Source organism: Amborella trichopoda, chromosome 3 (genome assembly GCF_054954075.1).
Source record: "Amborella trichopoda isolate Santa Cruz 75 chromosome 3, AtrichopodaSantaCruz75HAP2 v2.0, whole genome shotgun sequence".
Lineage (NCBI taxonomy): Eukaryota > Viridiplantae > Streptophyta > Magnoliopsida > Amborellales > Amborellaceae > Amborella > Amborella trichopoda.
Window position 1 is genome coordinate 57,011,540 of NC_142338.1, and position 20,999 is coordinate 57,032,538.

Sequence of the window (20,999 nt, forward strand, 5' to 3'; positions counted from 1 at the left end):
TATATGTATAAATATATAATTTATTTATATTAAAATAAAAATAAAAGTCCGAAGTCTTCCCTCGAATTGGCCGAAGCACCAATTTGCTTCATTTTTCTCACCAAATTGAAGAAGACTCTGAAACGAATACGACAACATTGTTTTTTTTTCATGTCCATACATCTTGAAGTTGAGATGATCAATTTGAGGATTTTTGAGCATTAATAGAATATTTTCTAGTGAATTTTTAAGGAGCACCTTAATTTGATTGTTTAGGTCTCCCCTTATATAAACTCAATAATAATAAAAAAAGGCAATTTGATGCTTACCTCATCAAGTCAATAGCAAAATTAGAGAATGAAAAGAGCATGGGCTTAATTGGTTAGCGCTTGATGATTTGAAACGCAATATCCTCGGCTCAATTCCTTTTTAGGAGTGGGTCTCCTCACATACTCACCAAAAAAACAATTTAAGAAAAAAAAAAAAAGAATTTCTTAAACATGGACCAAAAGGTAATACAACCCGTCCTTATGTGAATTTTAGCTTTGATTAATATAGATAAAAAATATCACCATTGCACTTCACCATAGGACCCTTCTAAATTGTAAATTTGTAATATATTAAATTGTTTTTAGGAGGAATAACTATTAGGTCCACATTTTCTAAATCGAAGGTTACACTTGCAGATAACTATTAGGTCCACATTTTCTAAAGCGAAGGTTACAGTTGCAAATTGTTCTATTCAGACAGGCATTAGTCTAAGTTTTTTATTCGTTAATTGGTCTACTGAATAAGGAAAATGAAAAAACAGCAGTATTGTAAATACCGTTATTTCGGTCACCTGAGCCATTGTATATAAACCGCGAATCCCGAAATTTTCGTCTTTCAAACTCCCGCCCTCTCAGATCTATGCAAACATGGTCAGTGATTGCATCCTCAAAACCTTATCTGGTTTTCGAAGTTTAGGGTTATGTTTTTTCTCTCAATAAATAAGATCTAGGTGTTAACACAACCTAGGGTTTCTTCTGTTTATTGTGGTTTATTGCATTTCAGCCCATTGGTTTACTTCTTTTGCTTGTTAATCAGTTTATAGCGGGTTGATACTGGACAGACTCCAATTTTTTCACTATTTTATGGTTTATTTGTTGTAATTGTGTGTTAGAGTTTAATGGAGTGTGATTGTGGTTTATATGCTTCTGGTGATTGTGAGGTTTGAATCTGTATCAGAAATGGAGCTATTATTTGGTTGATTAATTTTTGAGTTTATTTCGAGCTGATTTAGAATGTATATGTTAATCTTTTTAGGGTTTATCTTTATCCACTATGCTGAGATGATCATTTCCTTTAGTTATTACGTTGGATCTTTGTCAGAATGGAGCTGTTATTGGATTGTGCAATTTTCATAGTGTTATTTAAGTTGATGGAGGTGTTATTGCGTAATCGGACCTGTTATTCTAGGCTTGAGATTGACGTAGGGTTTCTGCTATTCCTTGGATGCTTGTTCTGATTTCTTGTTTCTATGCTTCTTTGACTCTGTTTATCACTGTTCTGAGACTCCACCGTGTAACTCGGCCTTGGCCTAAGGGCGAGGCGGGTTTCTGCCAAGTAAGGTGCCTTTTCTTGCATCACATCTGTATCAGAAATGGAGCTGTTAGTTGACTATCTTTATACTGTTTTCTAATTGTTGAGCATGGGTCAAAGGAGTGGGAGATTACTCTCAAATGGTACTACCTCTCTGTCAATATCATGTTGGTTGATTGCTCTATAGCAATGTTTTACTATGCGACTCAGTCAACTTACTCTCGCTGGGATAACTCAGGCCTTGGCAGGTTGCCTTCCCTGACTTACTCTCAAAATTGGGGATACACAATCAACAAAAAAATATGTGAATATAATTAAAGTTAATTATATTTGATTCAATCTTTTGATTTATAGCTTATTGGGTTCTATATGTTTTAATGTTTTTTCTTATTTTCTATATTTTTTATTTTCTGATCAAACGATATTTTGAAAAAATTTTTCTTTTTACTTTGTGAAAACCTTTTCTTATCTTATATGTATATTTTCTATTCATTTTATTGGTTTTCCTGGTTTTAACGGATTTTTAAGCATTTTTCCTTATTTTTTTTTAACTTCTTTTTGGCCATTTTCGAGCATTCCCAAACTTGGGCGGGTGGATTTCGGACTCGCCCGAGTAACTCGGGAAGGTTGGTGGCTGGGTTCCATGGCTGAGCCGAGTTCTATACATTGTTCTATTGTTCTTATGTGCATCCTCCTTAGTTTCCTATACAAATCAGTTTGTGCGAAAGTAATTCAGCATCGCAACTAAGACCTTGGATGGTCTGAGTGACTTGGGCGAGTTGGAATGGACGAGTGACTTGATGAAGCAGGGAAATTTGAGGGAACAATAAAATTAGCCAGAAACAAGCCAAACACAAACAATTTTGGAGAAACCCTAAGGCTTTCTCCCACTTAGGTTTCAAACCTTAGGCTTCTTTTACAAGACAAAGTCTTGTTTCTTAAACAGGAATACATGAATGACTCTCTAGCTCATCCATGCCCTTATTTATATTGAAAATTTTTATTGTTTGGATAATATTTCTCTATACAATTATCTTTTAACCAAAAGATTCTAACTTAAGTATAACCTGAAACTAAACTCCCCGAACTTTTAATTAGAATATCTAAAAAGTCACTAGAATTCCTAAAAACTAAAAAAACCCTAAAACTAAAACTACAATGTACATCCTTGGAATTGAATAAAAATACAAAATTAGAAGAATTTTTCCCTCCATCACTTGACAAAAACCCATAAAAATAGTTAAAAAATTCGAAAATCCGAAAAAATCCAATGATACAACAAAAAAAGTGTATGCCACTTGGAATATGAAAGAATTGATGTTATGGGCTTAAAAGATTGGGAAATACAGAAAAGAAAAAAATCCAAAAAATATAAAAATCGAAAAAAATATTAACATGTAATGAAATGACTTATAAATCAATTACAATTGATTTTGTAGTTTGTAAAAAATCAATCACTTTTATGAATTTAAATTAAAAAAAGCAACTTACCCAAAATATCGAGGCTGATATCTTAATATTCCCGCTTGGTACAATTGATGTCTTCCAATCCTTATCAATGCTTCCTTAGACAACCCCAAGTGAAATCCCTAAACCAGATTTGTGTTTAGAGTTCGGATCTAGGTGATCTAAGCTCTTGAAAGCTTTGGATGAATATTAAATTAAAAAATTTAGGTATCACAAATCCTACATTTATTATATTTTATTTTTATTTTTGTGAGATACAGACCTATGATTGGATGAAGAACCTAAAAATAGGTTCTGAGAACAAATTTGATTGAAGATCAATCAACCATTGCAAATAAATCACAATTTTTTAAATTAGGGCTCAGTGAAAATCTTTGATCAGCCTATTCAAAGTTAGATTGTATATGTTAGATTTTGTAGCTTGAGATTTTAAATGCGTATTGATAAAAAATCAGATCCTTCAGTATATATTGCAATGATCTATGATGCAAACGTACATGTTTATGCTAAATGTACTAGATTCTAAATGTACTGGATTCCACACTCCCAAAAAAAAATGTACTGTATTCCACACGATTTGACACCAATTCTGATTCCCGATACTTCTACAGTAGTTGTAAGTTTGAAACTAATGAATATAAAAATTCTATTATGAACAAAACATGAAATTGTGCATTATGATCAATGGATCACATATACATATAGATATACATATACATATACATACACATTACACATGTATACATACATTCACAAATACATACATAAATACATGCATACATACATACATACATATGTGTGTGTGTGCGCATGTGTCCATGTGTGTGTGTTAGTTATATTATTATATATTAGGGATCAGGTCACTATGCCATTATAATATAATGAAACCACACTTCTAGATAATCATGTTTGTGGTATTTGTATGACCCAAAATTTCACACACTCTCTCTTCATCTTAATAATCCATCTCAAAATATAAAATAAAAAAATGCACGATCTAGGCCTTTATGAATTCATAATCAATATTTTCTTTTTTAACGTTAATCTAATGATAATAAAGTTATCTAAAAGTTTTGGAAAGAAAAATGATTCTTCTAAGGCCTAGATCTAAGTATCTCACCAAAATAGATGGCCTATGTTAATTGGGGCTTAAAAATACTTTCTAGGTTGTGTTTTCAAATTTTTATATTTGTGTGATTGTTCAATAGAATGAAAAGAGTGTATATTTTTAAATTTGGGTCAAACAAATGGCCCTAACATGGTTTTTGAAGATTATTTCATTATTGCATGAAATCACTCCCCTATATATATATATAGGGATTATATACAATGAGACCATTTATCTTTGATACAAAATGGTCATAATTACTTACAACCATCCGATGTGAAATTTGATAGCTAATAGCTTGGATGTGTCACAAAGTTCGAGAAAATTTCTTTTGAAGTTTGAGCTTGGTCAATGGAATAATTGCGGCCAACCACTTTCCCATCCAATGGTCTAGATTAATGTGACCACCTTGTACTAAAGGTAAATGGTATCATTCTATACTTTCCCATATATATATATATATATATATATATATATATATATTTGTGTAATTTTGTATGCTATAATACATATCTATTGATGTGTTGGGCAGATTACTTGTATCCCAACCTGGATTCCAGAAATTGTCAAGAGAATCAAATTTCAAAATAAAAAATCACAAGTCTAAATGAGGATCGACGAGCAAAAGCAGCACCACAATGACATAATGTCAGGGAAAAAAAAATATGCAAGTGCAGTGAACCCCAACACAAAGTTGTAACTTATCCAAAATTGGTTCACCTCCTATCCCCAACAAGATCCGTAGAACTCCTTACTGGGGGGCAAAAGTTCGCCTGGATGATTCTCACACTGTTGGGCATTGTTTAAGCAAAAATAGCTTGAATTTCTGAATTTTTTTTTATCCTTTCTCTCTCTCTTGTGTGTGAAACCTTCAAATTTTGAATGCAAAGAAGTGTCTTGAACTCCTAACAATGGCTGGTATTTAGAAACTTATGCAAAGAGGTAATTTGAAAAGTCAAGGGTCATAAGATGAAAGGTCATTGGGAAAGCCAGGAGTCAAATGGTATGAAGGCTTGCTTATGATATGGAGATAAGCTTATCATGAAAACCAAGTGTTACTAATGATTTAGAGGCTTGCCTACGATGAGTAGTTTTGCCTAGTGTAAGTTCATGCAATGCATTCAAGCATTACGCAAGCCCATTAAACTCATGCTGTCCATTGCTGCTTTAAAAAAAAGTATGTTATAATTAGCTATTATTTGTTGAATCTTTTATAAGATAAAACAATTAGGTATTGTTTGAAAGACATGAGTTTAAGCAGGGATAATAATGAGTTTAAGCAAGGATAATAATGTCAATTAATTGGTAACAGATGTCGTGAAAGACTCTATAGCTCTAAACAAGGTGGATTTGGTACAAGAAAACATTTTAAATCTTTGATACACTCGAACACATATAGCATTTTACACAATCCCAGATCACACAAAGTCCACTCTTTCAAATGTGATTGTCATCCATTGAGGAGCCAAAGTTGACGCATCAGCTATAGTGTTTAATTCAGGACAGTAGGACACCATCTTATCTGAAGTTCTTTTTTGTATGACATAGGCACATTAAAGAGATGTATTGAGGGTCTCGAACATGCGTCATTCTATTACGGTGCACCACAGTGAGTGTACTTTTGGTCCAGTAGCAACGCTAGCCTAGCTGTGGGTTTGGGTTTGTGTTAGTTCGACACCTATGCTCACTGTTGTGGATTTTGAATCCTAGGGCTGTTATCATCAAAATGAAGACTTCGACCTCCCACTCATACAGTAGAGTGTATGGCAGTGACATGACAAAAAAGCTAAATCATTAACCTCTGTCAGGACTCAACCTGCAATATTTCCACAAAGTTTCACGACCATGTCCTGGTTAGGGGCATGGCTGCTCAAAAGGATGAGCATCCCATGATGGGTTGTGCTCTACTCCTCTGGCACCCTCCAAATTGAGGTGTGTCCGTGTGCTTGTTTTTATTGATTGAAATGGTAATGACATCCTTTTGTCTTGCGGGATAAGGCTTAAGGGCATTCTATTTCTGACGAAAACATCGCTTGGGCTATGCTTATGTTCTTCTTTGCATTTGCTCAAATTATCTTGTATTATTCATGCATTTTGTATTGCAGAAATGCTGTTGGCTAAGTATTTTAATATAAAATAATTGCTTGGGCAATTTGAACAAAAATCAGGGCCATTAGGCTGCTACAACAAATAAATGTTGGTATTAAAATTAACATAATTACATGAAGGAAAAGGTTTATATACCTTATATGATTGAAGTAAGGCATACCTCAAAATCTTATTGGATAAGGTTGTTCTGATTTTAAAAATCAATGTTTGGATATGGGGGAAAAAAATAGATTTCAAGTTATGAAAACAGTGCATCTTGTAATGCATTATCTGCACCATCCATTTTCAGAATTTTTAATGGTTTATAGATTTGTTCAATTTGCATAATTTTTTAGTTTTAAATTTCATAATTAGGAGTAACAATGTATTTTCATGTCATCGCAAGGCTTTCCATCACTGAAACTGCATCTTTTAGCATAGTTTTGAGGCGCACCTTCAATAGTATAATGTTGACACCTTAAACAAACCTCCCCCTTACATAAAACAATAGATAAAATTAGAAGTATACGAATGTGAATGGCTACTGCTTGTATCTAGGGCATTCTCTCATTTTATGTATCTGCTATTTTGAAGCTATGAGCCTGGATAGCATTTTTACCTCTTTACTGCATTCAATTTTTGGTGCAGGATATTCTCCTCACCCTACTTGGACACTACGGAGGTTACCGGTTTTTGTATGTTATAGATAATCTGTAACAGTTTATCAAGTGGGTTTTCGAGAGGACTTGCACATTTGTTGTTGTACATGGTATTTCCAGTGAGTTTTCCTGATCTTGGAAGTAAATATTATAGGTCTTCTTGGGTTGGCTATTATAAACCAACTTTTTGAATTGCTGGGAATTAGATGTAGATGCCAAATACTTCTTTCCATCTGGGGTTTACTTTACAGTTTTCTGTTTTACTTTTCTTTTTATTAGTTTTATATTTTTATTTCACTGTCATTTATATATATGTTTATTTTTATGCAGTATATGACATGAAGTGCAAAAGTGAAGCTGACACTTTATTGTAAAGTGAAAAATACAATTTTACTTGTGGAGCTTGGTGTTTGCTTGCCTTTTGTCGCATGGATTCTTCGACTAGAGAAAGCATCAATTCTACAGGTACCTTGTATATATCTCATTTGGATCGAAGTACCGCACCCCTCCTCTCCCTTTTTTTTGTTTGCTTTTGTTTGCACGTGTTTGGAATATATAAATCTGGCATGTTCTTAGATAACTCTTGTGGGTTCTTGTGCATTGGTAGTGGATTCTTTCATAGTTAGTGTAACTTATTGATTGAAATCTTAGCTGCTGAATGACCAAGTGGCCAGAATCTTTCCAGAACAGCTCCTGTAATGGAGACTGGAGCACTGGATAAAGATTCTAAAAATGCTAATGGGAATTTCCCTGTGCCAATGCAAAAATGAAGGATCTCTGCAAGAGCCTGCACATGAAATGCAACCCGAGAAACAAGAATCCCAAGGGATGACTTTTGTTGAAGGTCAAAAAGAAATTGAGTTGGAGCAAGGACCTCAATCCCCAAAAGAAGTAAAGGAACAACATGTTGGAGATGACACTGTAGATACTTCGAGTGTGGGTGAGGTGGGTGGCGAATGCAAAGTTGAAGTGGTATCACATCCAAATGTGAATGGTAATGAAGTTCAGCAATCAAGTGGAGCTGATGTGCTTAATCAAGGTACAGGTCAAGATGTTCTTTTAATTGTTGGCACATCTATCCTTGAAATAAAAGATCCTGGCAAAACTGAGGCGATTCATTCTTTGCAATCAGAAAAATTTGATGGTGGGGCACCTGAAACAACCACTCAATCACAAAAATTTGAAAATAAAGATGGTGAGATTGCTGGAAACTTGAACACTTGTACACTAAACAATCACGGGAAGTCTTCCGATAGGGTAAAAGAAGTTTCTTCATCTTTTTCAGATTCTTTCCCTCCGGAAAATCAGGCTGAAGCAGCAGATCCTTTGAAGGGCTCTCAACCTAGTTGTTCTAAAATGAATGTTTCGATCCATGAAGTCTCTGGTGTTGTCGGTTCTGATCAAGGAACACATGCTGACACCGTGGAACCACATGGAACCAATGAGCAGGGGGATTCTCATATGAATGTACTTGGTCATGATTCTTCTCAAGTGTCTGATGTATCAATGAAACAAGGAGAGGATTCTTCTGAGAGGGTGATATTAACAAGTGATTCTCATGGTGCTGACATACAGAAACATGTTGCTGTTGATCCATCTACCATTGGTGATGACAAAAATACTGTAAGTTCATAGGCATTCCCTCCTGTATAAGAATTTGGTTGAGTTTTTGTTTTGTTGCTTCATGTGTTTTCTCATATGCACTTGTCAATCTACAGGAACCGGGAAATGACCATATTGAGACAGAGTCGAAAGATATGGTGGGTCGGAAAGTGCGTAAAAAGTTTGGACGAAAGAAGTATTTGGGCGATGTGGTCTCGTATGATAGTGGGACACACTGGTTCAGGGTTAGTTATGTGGAGAAGTATTATGTCATTCTTTGTTTTGCATATCAAAAGCACATTTTGAAAGTAGCTGCTATCATTTACCTTGTTTAAGGTGATTTTTCCTATTTGATAAAGATAACTGAATTGGCTTACTTACTTTTCCTCAGCCGTAAACTCTGCATCTTTTGATTACTTGATTCACCTCATGACTCTGAGTTTGTGTGTGTGGCTCTAAATATTTATACTTATGTTACCAGAATGGAACAAGCGTACGGCCTACTCCTCGTGTAGTTTCCTTTGCAGGGAGCTTTGATCATCTGGACTTACTAGTTTAGTTGAGTGGGAGTTCACTCTTTTTTGCTCGCACTTTTTTTTTTCCATGTGTAAGGGACATGCTTATCTGTGACCAGGGTTCCTTTTGTAGTATTTTTATTCTGTATATAATTTAGGAAAAACTGTGGCTTAATATTTCATTTGTCAGAAAGGCCAAAAAAAATAAATTTTCTGAAGCAACAAGCTGTTGTTCTGAGTACCATAATATGCGAGTTGTGATTTCTGTTGGAGTACAGAAAATTAAAACTTATGCACTCTGAAACTTTGTTCCTAGACTTGCACACTTCATCTGGCTTTTATTTGAAATGGAAATAATCTGTTTGTCCTTGTTGTGGTGATTGTGTAACTTTCATGCATAAAACTAGTGTACCGTCATGTAAACATAGAGTGCTTTCAGATTTTTGACCTTTATTATGAAGCAATATTTGGAAGGAGGTTGCTATTTTTTGAAATTTAAGGAAGAGTACATATTAAAATGTCAAGTATTTATCCTGTAATTAAAGTCAACATTTCAATAAAAAAAAAAAAAGTATTTATCATGAATGTGTAAATGAAACATGAATGTTGTATTTAATGATTTTGTAGTGCAGTTCATTTTTGGTATTATGACTTATTTAATCATGATCATTTGTTGAAATATGCGTCTTCTATGTGACATCCTACTCTACTCTTTGGGAGTTAGATTCACTGCTATGTATTTGTTCTTCTTCTTGTTTCTTAGTTTCTATTCCAAGCTACAGACTCCAGCTCTTTAATATGGAAATTTCAACTCCAAAAGCCTGATTTGTATGTGGGAGTGCAGTCAACTGGTTAGACATGTGGCAATAGATTTTTCAACGGCCTCGGAGCTTTTATTCTGTTGGTTTATTATGGGCATGCAAATGCTTATTCCATCATTTTTGGAAGTTCCAGTGCAGAGTAATTTAGGATGGGTTGGTTTCGTCCCCATCTTTTCTCTTGTGTGGTGAGCTGCAAATGCTTGTGGCGACTCATTTGGTTCACCTGTGGGAGTGGTTTCGGCCACAAGCTTTAGAAGATTACCTTGTATGAGAGAGATTATGTTTCTTTATGTCCTAATCGTATTTTTTTCATTTTCTATTTTGCATATGTGAGGCCCCACATGTGGGTATTCAATTTCATCAAACACCCCAGGCCTACCTAAGCTTTGTTTAGAGTTTCAGAGAGGCATTGCTAATGTTTGGTGGCCTTTTCTCTTGAGTTGCTTCTTGATTTTCATGAGGAGCAATTTGGAACGGTAACTGTCTAGTTCTACCCTCGATCTTGCTGCTATATTCCTCTTCGTCAATTGTGATTTTGTTCACGCTAGTTTTCAAGTCATGTGGGATTCTATAGAGTGAGATACAAAGTGTTCCCCATTTTGCCTTACCTAGGCCATACAACCAGTGTTCGCAAAATCGAACCGGAGCGGTTAACTGGTTTAGGGGCTGGGAGCAGCTTGAATCGGAACCGGATTAATCGGGGCGGTCCGGTCAAGTAGATTTTTTTTGGAAAAAATGGGTAAAAAACTTCCAAAAAAATTAATTTTTTTAAAAAATAGAAAAACTTAGATTAAGTGTATACTATTATATTACATACATTTATCTTACAAAAAAATTGAAAGAACTTTTTATATAAATTAATATTTGAATACTATGAAGATATGCAAGACAATTTATAATTCGATATTCATTCAATTAATGAAGTTACAAAGTCCAACTAACAATGGCTAGTAGTAATGAGAGTGGCGAGGGGGATCATGGTACTGTTGCGTTTCACTATCAGGGTTTACGAGACTAAAAATCTGAGTAAGGCCTGGTGGAGTATGTAATGCCGCAGTTGTGCCCCCTCACCAGTCTGAAACATTTCTTGTGGTATCCCCTTGGCCAAAGTCTCCTAGACTTGTCCAGCCTTCGTGCTCTCCTCCACCCTGTTTTGTGTTACCCTTACCCTGTTTTGTGTTATGGCCCTCATCAGCTTCAATATTGTCATCATCATGAATAACCAGGTTACGGTGACGGCTACGGCTTTGTCTCTCCCTTGTCGAGTAACTGCTACGCCTTGATGCCTGGACTTCCTCCCAAGCCAATCTCATTATATCTTCCTGTTCATCAGGCATCGCCTCATGTTGCGCCCCTTCACATTCCTGGATGACTGGATCTTGCCAGTTGTTTTCCATTGTCCCATCTGTCTCCTAATCATCCTGCATGCCATCTTCATCTTGTGTATAATCGTCATCCATGTCCATTGCCATGTCTCTTTCGTTGGATGTTGCAACATCCATATTATCATCCATATCGGCAACTGCTCTACTAAGAAAATCCTGGTCTAGTAGTGGGGTCCTTAGTGATACGTCCCCCTAGAAGATGTAATCAAGGTTGATCGGTGTGTAGTCTGTGGGGGTCCTCCTTATATGTCTCTCTCTCAATTTCAAATTGTAATGAACGTAAACCAAGTTGTGCAGCGTTTGAGTTTTTAATTTATTCCGCGTCGGGGCGTGTATCCACTGAAATGTACTCCAGTTTCTCTCACAGCCCAAGGAAGCACAGGTTTGACTCAAAATTGTAATTGCAATATTTTACAATTGTTTCGTTCGAATTCCGTGTATCGTGCACCATTGTGTTGACACAGACAAACATAGAAATACTTAACAATAGAAAATAAATTGATTTAAAAAAACCCACAAAAAGTATTGTACTAAAATATTGCAAGTTTTAACTTAAAACTAACTTGGGTGCAATTTTCCAACTGCTTTTTTGGCATTGTTGTATGCAAATTCCCCTTTTTTTTCCATGTACATGATAAGCTAGAAATAACAGGATGCGTATATAAGCAATTAATACTACATAGAAATGCAATTCATTATTCCAAATTGAAATTTTATTACAGTCACGTTTTGATTAATGTTTACCTACTGCATACACCATCTGAGTTTCAAGATCAAGCTCAAGCCTGTAGAAGCAGTTTCTTACCCCCTCCATGATATCTGCATCATCTAAGGTGGCATTGGAGTACAAGTTTTGAGGATTAGAAAGAACCTTACTCACGGTTTGTTATATTATTAATTACGGTAACTTTAATCGAAGTTGAGAAAGAATCATGAATTGCGACAATAAATCATAGTTATCTGTTGCATGGATATCCTGGTGCAGTTGGTCTATTCACCTACGATCAAAGATCTCCAATATCTCTTTAGTCCATACGTTATTCTCAAACATAGCCCTTGCGCGTCTCATTGCATCGAACAGAAACCCCATTGCGGGTTTATCATCAGAGTCAACTAATCTCAACACCCGCACTAGAGGTTTAGTTACAAAAACAACATTGTTACATCGAGCCCAGAACCTTCGATCGACAAGGATGGTTTCAACTTGCCTTCCATGTTGAGTCATTGCTGCCTTATCAGTTTGTCATTCATTAGAGCGTATCATTGACCTCAATCCTGCCTTGTTGACCAAAATCGATTGTATGGTAAGGAGCGCTGTAGCGAACCTAGTAGTGGACTCCCTAACAATCTCTCGTATGCAATACTCCCTCATCAAAGCATGGAGCTACGTATGATTGTGTATAAACCTCTTAATCAACTTACACTTCAAAATACAAGTTTTAACCCTCTTCATCTTCCTATTTCCTTAAGTATCAAATTAACACAATGGGCAGTACAAGGAGTCCAATAAAGATTGAGTCTTCTCTCAATTAGCAACAAGCCTGCTTTTCTGTAGTTCGCAGCATTATCAGTCACTACTTTGATCACATTTTCAAGCCCAACCTCATCTACAATTTTGTCCAAGTGTGTGCATATCAGTCTCTCAATATGTCTCTTTCTTGATAAATCAATGCTAGAGTGGTAAACAATGCCCCTAGGGCAACTTATTAAAAAATTGACAAGATACCTATGGGACTTATCCTTCCATCGTCAATCATGATAGTCACTCCTGTACCTGGCCAACAGACCTTGAACTATGCAATATGCTTATCGACATCATGAACAACAACTTCTAAACATGGCCCTGCAAGCTCCTTTGCAGTTGGACTTCTAATACCCAGCCTTGCTTTAGCTATAGAAGCTAGCATCTGTGGGTAGAAGTCTGAGCTCGCAGAATTAAATGGCAGTGCATTAACATACCAGAACATGTTAATATCTTTCTTGCCTTTTCTATTAATACACCTGCCGACGGAAATTTTATATTTTTTTGATGATATTGTGGCTTGTGGGGATCAAGTTCAGAGGGTTCGCGGGTCATTGGTGGCACATCTATTGGTTCACGTCTTTGAGTAGTAGATGGCTGACTATAAGACGATGGCTAAAGAAACTGTCTCAATCTACTAGATGTGGACCTAAGCAATGAAGGCCCACATCCTCCCCTACCTGGTACTACATGTTCTTGAGGTTGACGGCTACTGGATGTACCATCCCTTCTCCCATACATCTCTTGAATTTCCATTTGTCTATAATTCAGCTCTTGTAGACTGGCAATCCTAGCTCGTTCCATTTGAGCCTCAAATTCTGCTTCTTGGTCCTCTTCCTCATTTATTGGACTTTCGTACCCCCTCCCTATCTCCTTTGCACCCGTTTCTTTCTGCACCTTTTTAAAAACTACAAGTTTTCCATTAAAAACTACACCACAGAATGAATGAATCCAAAGCTCAGAAGCAAAAACTTAAATAAATCTAAAAACCAGAAGCCGGAACTGCAAGTTTTCCATAAGAAAACTGCTATGATGATAGAAAGCTTAAGTAATAAAGGCATAGAATAAGAAGAATGAATCATAGTTTAAAGTTCAAACTCTATTAGTTCTATTGCATTTTACTTCCACTATTTGTTGGTGTCTAAAACTAAATTTCCTTAGAGAGCTCAATATCATTAACCTTTGCCATAAGATTTGTATTTTCCAATTGTTCAACTTCAAATAAATGAAGCAGTCTTTAGAATTATCTGCATATGCCTATTTGAAAGCCTTGTTTATTTTGTGAGAGATATCTAAGTACAAATAGCATAAGAAAAATGTCATCTTCGCTCATTCATACTTGTCCTTCTTCCTTCTGCCTTCTGTATTTGCCTAACTTTTAGCATTAGTCAGATCACACACCTCACTTTGGAAAATGCAAAATAGCAGAAAGTTTAACATGAGAAATGGTTCACAAAGCAGACAAATGCATGCTTCAAACCCGAACTTTGTATTCAAGTAAACTTGAAAAATATAGCCAATCAGATTACAATCATAACATTTAGGAAATAACACAATTCTATTACGGAACTTTTGCTTCAAATCCTCAATGCTATTAGGAGTTTAAAACCCAGAACTCAGAATTTTACTTCCAAGGCAGTAGTGACAATGAAAATGTAAGCCATGGAACCATTAACAACAAAGGAACATATCCAATACACTAATAACGAAGAGAACATTTTGACATATCCAAATTCCAAAGTGAACCAGAATCACGAATCCTAGAAGCATTACATATAGCCACAAAAGAATTTAAATTACATATGTTTATCACTATACACATTTTCCAAAAATGTTTACCAAGTCTATAGAGCCTTGTGGATGAGCTCATTGGCTTCCTCATTCCTACCCTCTCTGTGAAGGCCTTCAATTAGTATCTTATATATAAATCTATCAGGTATGACACCATCAATCATCATATTATTGTACAAGAGTAAGGCCTCAGCTAATCTCCCAGCATCAGAGTAGCCCTGAATCAGAATGTCATATGCTACAAAATCAGGCATCAAACCCCTATCTATTGATGAATGAAAAACTGAAAGTGCATCGTCCATCTGCCCCTCCTTGCAAAGACCAGTTCTAAGAGCACGGTAGAGAAACATGGTCCCCCAACCTCCTTTCATGAATTTTAAAAGCATCTTGAAGACTATGAATTTTGCAATAACCATCAATCAAGCAACTATTAAGTCACAACATTTGGCAAAGGACCCCTCTGAACCATTGCATTGAAAATTTGCAATGCCTCATCCATCCTACCTTCTTTACAAAAAGAATCGACAAGAATTGTGAAAATTATAACTTTGGGTTTCAACCCTCTTAGCATCATCGCCTGATACATTTTTAGGGCTTCATTTATCTTCTTTGCATGGCAATAACCAGTGATCATTGTGTTGTAACTTGCAACATCAGGTTTTAATCCATCAATTGAATATGAAATTTTTCTCAGAAGATCAACAAATACATATACAGACAACATAATATGATGCCATCAAACAACAAGAATAGAAGCACATTTTCTTCAATAATACAAAAAAAAACCATCAAATGCAATTGCAAGCTCTAGAACCAGATAAACGCCATTGATTCAATTTAAAAAAAAGGAATATGAGGACTGAACCTCTGATAACAATTCACGAAACTCATAACTTATATCTCAGATAAAACAAAGAAAAATTAAGGAAAAAAAGGCTGAATAATCCTAAAACAAAGAAAAATTAAGAAAAAACTTTCACAAAATATGTATTTCTTCAATTTTTATTCAAGAAACCCTAAATTCCTAAAATCGAGCTCCAAATATTATTTTTTTGTTCTCAAATCCGTTCTTTTATTGAATGCAATAAATAATATCAGTCAAATATTGTCTGAATAATCCTAAAAAAGGCTGCAAAATTAAGAAAAAATTAAAAAAAATCGGAGCTTACCTTGTTTGCTTCAATCTCAAATTCAAGCTCCAAATCTCTCCAGTTCAATGAAATCAGGAGTCTAGAAATATAGGTATCTTTGTGATCATTAAAATCTCCCAATTTTTATTCAAAAAAATTGAAAAACCATGCCAAAATCCTTGGATTGGCGGATTTTTCATAAAAAAAACTCAAGAACACCGAAAAACTCACCTAAAAATCACTAAAAACGACCTAATTTTGGAGTTTTTGATTCAATATTGATGGATTTATATAAGATTTGAAGGTAGAGTACAATAATTGAGCCAAAAAAAACAAAAAACGGCAGGGAAAAGCATAAAAAAAGTCTTCAAAAAGGGTGGATCACGGGTTTTGCCCAAATAACGGGCTCTGCTACAAATAACGGCTGTTATTTTCATTGCACCGTTACATCGCCATATTGCCCGTTATAACGACGAACCGGACCAGTTAATAAAAAAGCGGCCGGTTTTGGAAAAAAATCTCCAGTTTGATATCGATCCGGCCGGTTTTTGAGCGGATTTTTTTCTGGGGTCTGTCTTTTGTTAGCTGTATCGTAAAACTGGCCTTAACCGGAATCGACACGCTACCGGTATCGATCTAACCGGCCGGGTCTGATTCTGACCGGCCGGTTTTGCGAACACTGCATACAATGCATTAATGACTTTACTTCATGATGCAGATTCTGCTATTTTCTCTGCTCGGTCAAGGATTCTACTATTATAGTGTGCCTGTTATCCTGGTTTGGTATTGCAAAGGTTTGGGCACATGAAATTTACATGTTCAAGGAAGCAAACAAAGCAAATGGTACCTCCTGTAGAACCTGTGGAGCCCTCACAGCACCTGGGGAATTTGGTTCCATCTTTAATGCCACTCTTTTCTTCTAACTTTGTTTGGTGCCGTGGGCCTACATGACTTACATGCCATCTTCTTGGTGAATGCTAAATTTAGTGCTCTGGACTTAGTTCTCATTTTTTGGTGCAGTTAAACTCATTTGTTCCGTAACTTCTCCACCTCCAGTTATGATGTCCGCTTCATCTCCAGCCATCACTTTGTATAATTCACAAGAGCTGGAATAAATTCACAAGATTCTGTAGTTTTTCCAGGGTGGTTCACACTGTTCAGAGGCTTGCATACTCCCTGGCTACTTCGAGTTACCCCTTTAGCAATATCTTAAATGATTCAGGCGTAATCTGTGATTTTTCCTTTCTTTTTTTTCATAAAAATCTGTCTTTACTTGCTGAGACTGCCAATCGAGTTCACGAGGTTGTTAGGTGCTCTTTAGTTTAGGAATTATTTAGCAATTACTTTTCTTTGCCCTTGTTGAGTTTGTTATCAGTAGCCAACTTGCAATTAGAACTGCACTATTACTATAGTATGCAGTGACCAAATGTTTTGATTGGTCATACTTGTGCTGATGGATATGCTATTTTTAATATTCTTGTCATTGGAGGGTATGTGAAGCATTCCTCTAGGGTGGCATTACAGGCCATCAATGGGAACTTGTTGTCTGTAACTACATTATCTCTAAAATGTGTAGGGAGAAAATCTTTTGATAGATCATATTTGTGCCTATGGGTGTGCTATGTTAGGCCTAGTTTGGAAACAAACTTCATTCTGGGTCCATTTCCTTTTGGGGAACACATGAAATGGGAAACTATAAGTGGAGTTAATAAATATTTTTGTCCCACTCACAAAAGCAGCACGTTTTGTATTCTGCCAATAGCCACAAGGGTCCCCAATAAGGCACCTAAAGATCCCATCTCAATCATCTTCTTGAGAAAGTCGAATGTGCTCCCAGAACAGTGTCAATATGTTTTCTGGGTTGTTCCAAAATGGTAAGTTGTCATGTTACAAAAGAAGAATGTAAAGCGTTCTCTTGGATGAAAATCCATGCCTCGTGATGGTTTTGTCTGGTTCTTTTGATGGTTGTGTGATGATTTCTGCTGACGATATATGCTGTTGAAAAAAAATCATAGTTTAGATATAGGGTGCTGCATTCCTTTACTTTTAAGTAATTGATTCTCTTAAATTTAATTTTCAAATTCTTGTGTCATTGGTTAATTTACTTCGTGATTCAAAAAAATTCCAGCAGATTCATGCCATATTAATTCCATTGCTTAAAATTGTACACTTCAAATATTTCTTTTTGGTGAATGCATCCCTGTCTCTCATGTGCTGCAGGTTTTGTATGAAGATGGGGATGTGGAGGATTTGGAGAGGGAAGAACTTAAAGAAATCTTGCTTCCTCTTGATGGTGACCCACAATCTATTTCTAATAAAAGATCTCCAGGCAGTGATGCTACTTCTCGTAAATCTTTTAGGTGAATTAAATGGATCTCTTTTTTAAGAGATTCTGATATTATTCAATATAAAAGTGGTTGAATATTTGCCATTGGCATGTCGAGGAAGTTGTCAATTGGTTAGTTCGTTATCTTGATTTATGTTACTCTAGTTTCTGCAGTCCAATATACGTACAGAATATTAAATTTATCTAGCTTTGAAATGTTATGATGGCATTCCTTGGAAACTTGAAAAATGTTCAGCAGAAACTTTTGATCTCTCTCAAAATTTAAGATGGCAATTACTATGGTCCATCGTCCATGTGAATAGGGAGGCTAAATTGGTCTCGATATCTCACAAATATGGTTATAAATGGGATTTCTTGGTTCTGGGGATTGGAGGCACCATAAGTTCATGTTCCTTCTCCGTTTGTTTTTTTAACAAATGAGCACTGCCACTGCTCAAAAACTGGTTTTGCAGCAGAACTAACAGTTATCGATGCCCCTTCTTTTTTAAAACTCATTCGGCTTTAATGGACTTCATTGCTTGTGTTTGGAAGTTCAAAAAGAATAAATAATGTGTAACATGCACTTATCAGTGGATGAGTTCTACATCCTCTTTTTGTTGTTTGAATATTTGTTGGCAAGCCTTTTCTTATTATGTTTTATAGATCAACAGTTTCTGATAACTTAATACTGAAAACATTTGGTGTATCATGTAGAACCAAAAAGGCCAAGATTTTAGACTTGCCAAGCACTCCGGGGTCATTGAAGAGGTCGTCTAAGAGCAAGGGAAACAAATCATCCATTCGCAAAAACAAGGGACGCAAATCATCAACTCCCAAGAGCAAGGGAAGCAAGGTTAGCAAATCATCCATTCCCAAGAACATGCTCAAATCATCCACTCCCAAGAGCAAGGTTAGCAAATCATCCACTCACCAGAACAAGGGTAGCAAACCATCCACTCCCAAGAACAAAGGTAGCAAATTATCCACTCCTAAGAGTAAGGGAAAGGAACGAAAGGCCTCAGTTTCTTCCTCTAAAAGGGAAAAGAAAACCCCACTTTCTCTTTCTACAGAGAGCACTGAATCAGGCAGCAAACGTGCATCAAGGAAACGCTCACTTGATGATGTGAAAGACTTAGAATCCATCCCTGTCCAGAAGAAGCCCAAAGATAGCTCAAGAAAGAGCGCATTTAGTTCTAGACAGAAGGGTACAAGGCTTCCAGATCCATGTGGTATAGAAAGCACTCTTAATGAATCCGACGAGGTTCGTGGGAGGCCAAAGAAGTCTGAGGTTTCTCAAGGTAAAGAGAGAAAGAGGGCAAGATCAGATGATGAACAAATGGGGGGTATCCCACCTAGTGAGAGAAAGGAAAAAGTGGTTGGCATGAAGGTGAGGAAAGATTTTGGCGGTGTCCTGTATAATGGAAAAGTGGTGGCCTTCAAGAAATTTTACCAGGTACTCTTTTATATTTCTCTATTATTTGTGTGAGACCATTTGAAGTATGAGTGTGCAATACAGTTCTTAAGACTTGTTTATATACAGTTTAAAGTATGAGGCGCATTTCTTAAGAATTGTTTATATACAGTTTAGAGTATGAGGCGCATTTACCTTATGAAGTACCATGCAGTGCATTGTGGCAACATTGGCTCAGTTACTCCATTAGAATGTTTTCGGTTATTTGATAGATTAATCTTTGGTGGCCTAGTTAGTCTTATTTGAGGAGTTGTGAGATGCTCTGACCTTTATTATCATTATTTTTACGGTGAAATTTGATTAGTCATCTGATTTGGATGATTAGTAAGTTATTTGGGTCTGTAGATTCAAAAGACACCGATGATTGTGGGTTGGTCATTTTTCTTCTGTTTTCTTCTTCAAAGAAAACTTTTTTTGTTATATTTGGATTAATCGCTAGTGTCCATTTTATTGGTCATTTTTCTTCTGTTTTCATCTTCAAAGAAAACCTTTTTTTGTAATTTTTGGATTAATTGCTGGGGGCCCATTTTATTGTGCATGAGAGCTTTTTTGCATATTTGAGTATATTCTTTAGTCAATATTATGTGTGTTCGTGCATGCATGTCTGTGTGTGTGTGTGAGAGAGAGAGAGAGAGAGGTCTTTTCATCTCCCTGTTCTCTCTTAACTGATGGTTGGAAGATTGTGCCTTAGGTTTTGTATGAGGATGGTGACAAAGAGGAGCTTACATGGACGCAGTTGGAGAAAATTTTGGTTCCTAGAGACAACAATGCCCTTCAACAGGAGAAAACTAGGCGTTCTCGTCGTAAACTTGCATCTTGAAGTTATTTTGATGATTTGGTGGCCTAATTGGTATGCTAATTGTTAGAAGAAAGGAAGAAAAGTGTTTACATTTTCAGCAGGTAGTTGGTTGACGTGAATTTTATAATTTTTCCTTCTGAAAAATTTCATGTAAACATGTCGTGGTAGATGGGGCAGTTGCCTCTTTTTCTTGGGACAGATAATCGTTTAGACATGTAGCTCTGCCTATTTTCGACCTGCAACAGGCTTTGACCAAAGGTTGACAATTTCTTAAAAAGTTAATTTCTCTTCCACAACAAATATGAGAAACAAATGAGAGATAGAAGAGAGCCAGAATATGAATGAGAGAGAGGGAGAGTTTTGATTTCCATAGTTTTCCCAAATAAATTTTAGGATCGTCTAAAGAGAGTATTTGTCTTTTATAAATGGAGGTCACAATCATTAGATATCAAATTGCATGGTTCGAGGTAAGTCATGAAGTTCAAGAAATATTTTGTTTTTTGAACTGTCTATTCAATAATATTCTTACCACCTTCACTTATTTTGCAATTTAAGGGATAAGAATAATTGTGACTTTCATGTATCCATGTATAAAAGATAAATGGCCTTTTTATAGACAATCTTATAAATTTTTCATTTCTTTTAATATTCAAAAATAATTTTCTTTGACTTCTTGATTAGCTCAAGCCATCCAATTTGATATCTAATGAGTAGGAGTGTAATTATGACCTCTTTGTATTAAAGATAAATGTTCT

General features: G+C 35.9%; 1 protein-coding gene across 16 annotated transcripts; it reads left to right on the forward strand.

Annotated features, from left to right (window-relative positions):
• Positions 1-627: 627 nt before the first annotated feature.
• On the forward strand, positions 628-20,544 carry LOC18429552 (uncharacterized). 16 transcript variants are annotated; one of them, XM_088861655.1, is made up of 11 exons: positions 628-899; positions 6,872-6,992; positions 7,213-7,347; positions 7,655-7,921; positions 8,015-8,077; positions 8,168-8,505; positions 8,601-8,729; positions 17,869-18,008; positions 18,689-18,945; positions 19,045-19,427; positions 20,137-20,544. In XM_088861655.1, the coding sequence occupies exons 3-11, from the start codon at positions 7,311-7,313 to the stop codon at positions 20,263-20,265; spliced, it is 1,743 nt and encodes a 580-aa protein (XP_088717781.1). In that variant the 5' UTR covers positions 628-899; positions 6,872-6,992; positions 7,213-7,310; the 3' UTR covers positions 20,266-20,544. The 16 variants fall into 16 exon arrangements, 15 of the variants coding, with proteins under 15 accessions (XP_088717781.1, XP_011621624.1, XP_088717784.1 ...); XM_088861654.1 differs by having other exon boundaries at positions 654-899; positions 6,872-7,001; XM_011623322.3 differs by having other exon boundaries at positions 18,689-19,427.
• The last annotated feature ends 455 nt before the right edge of the window (positions 20,545-20,999 follow it).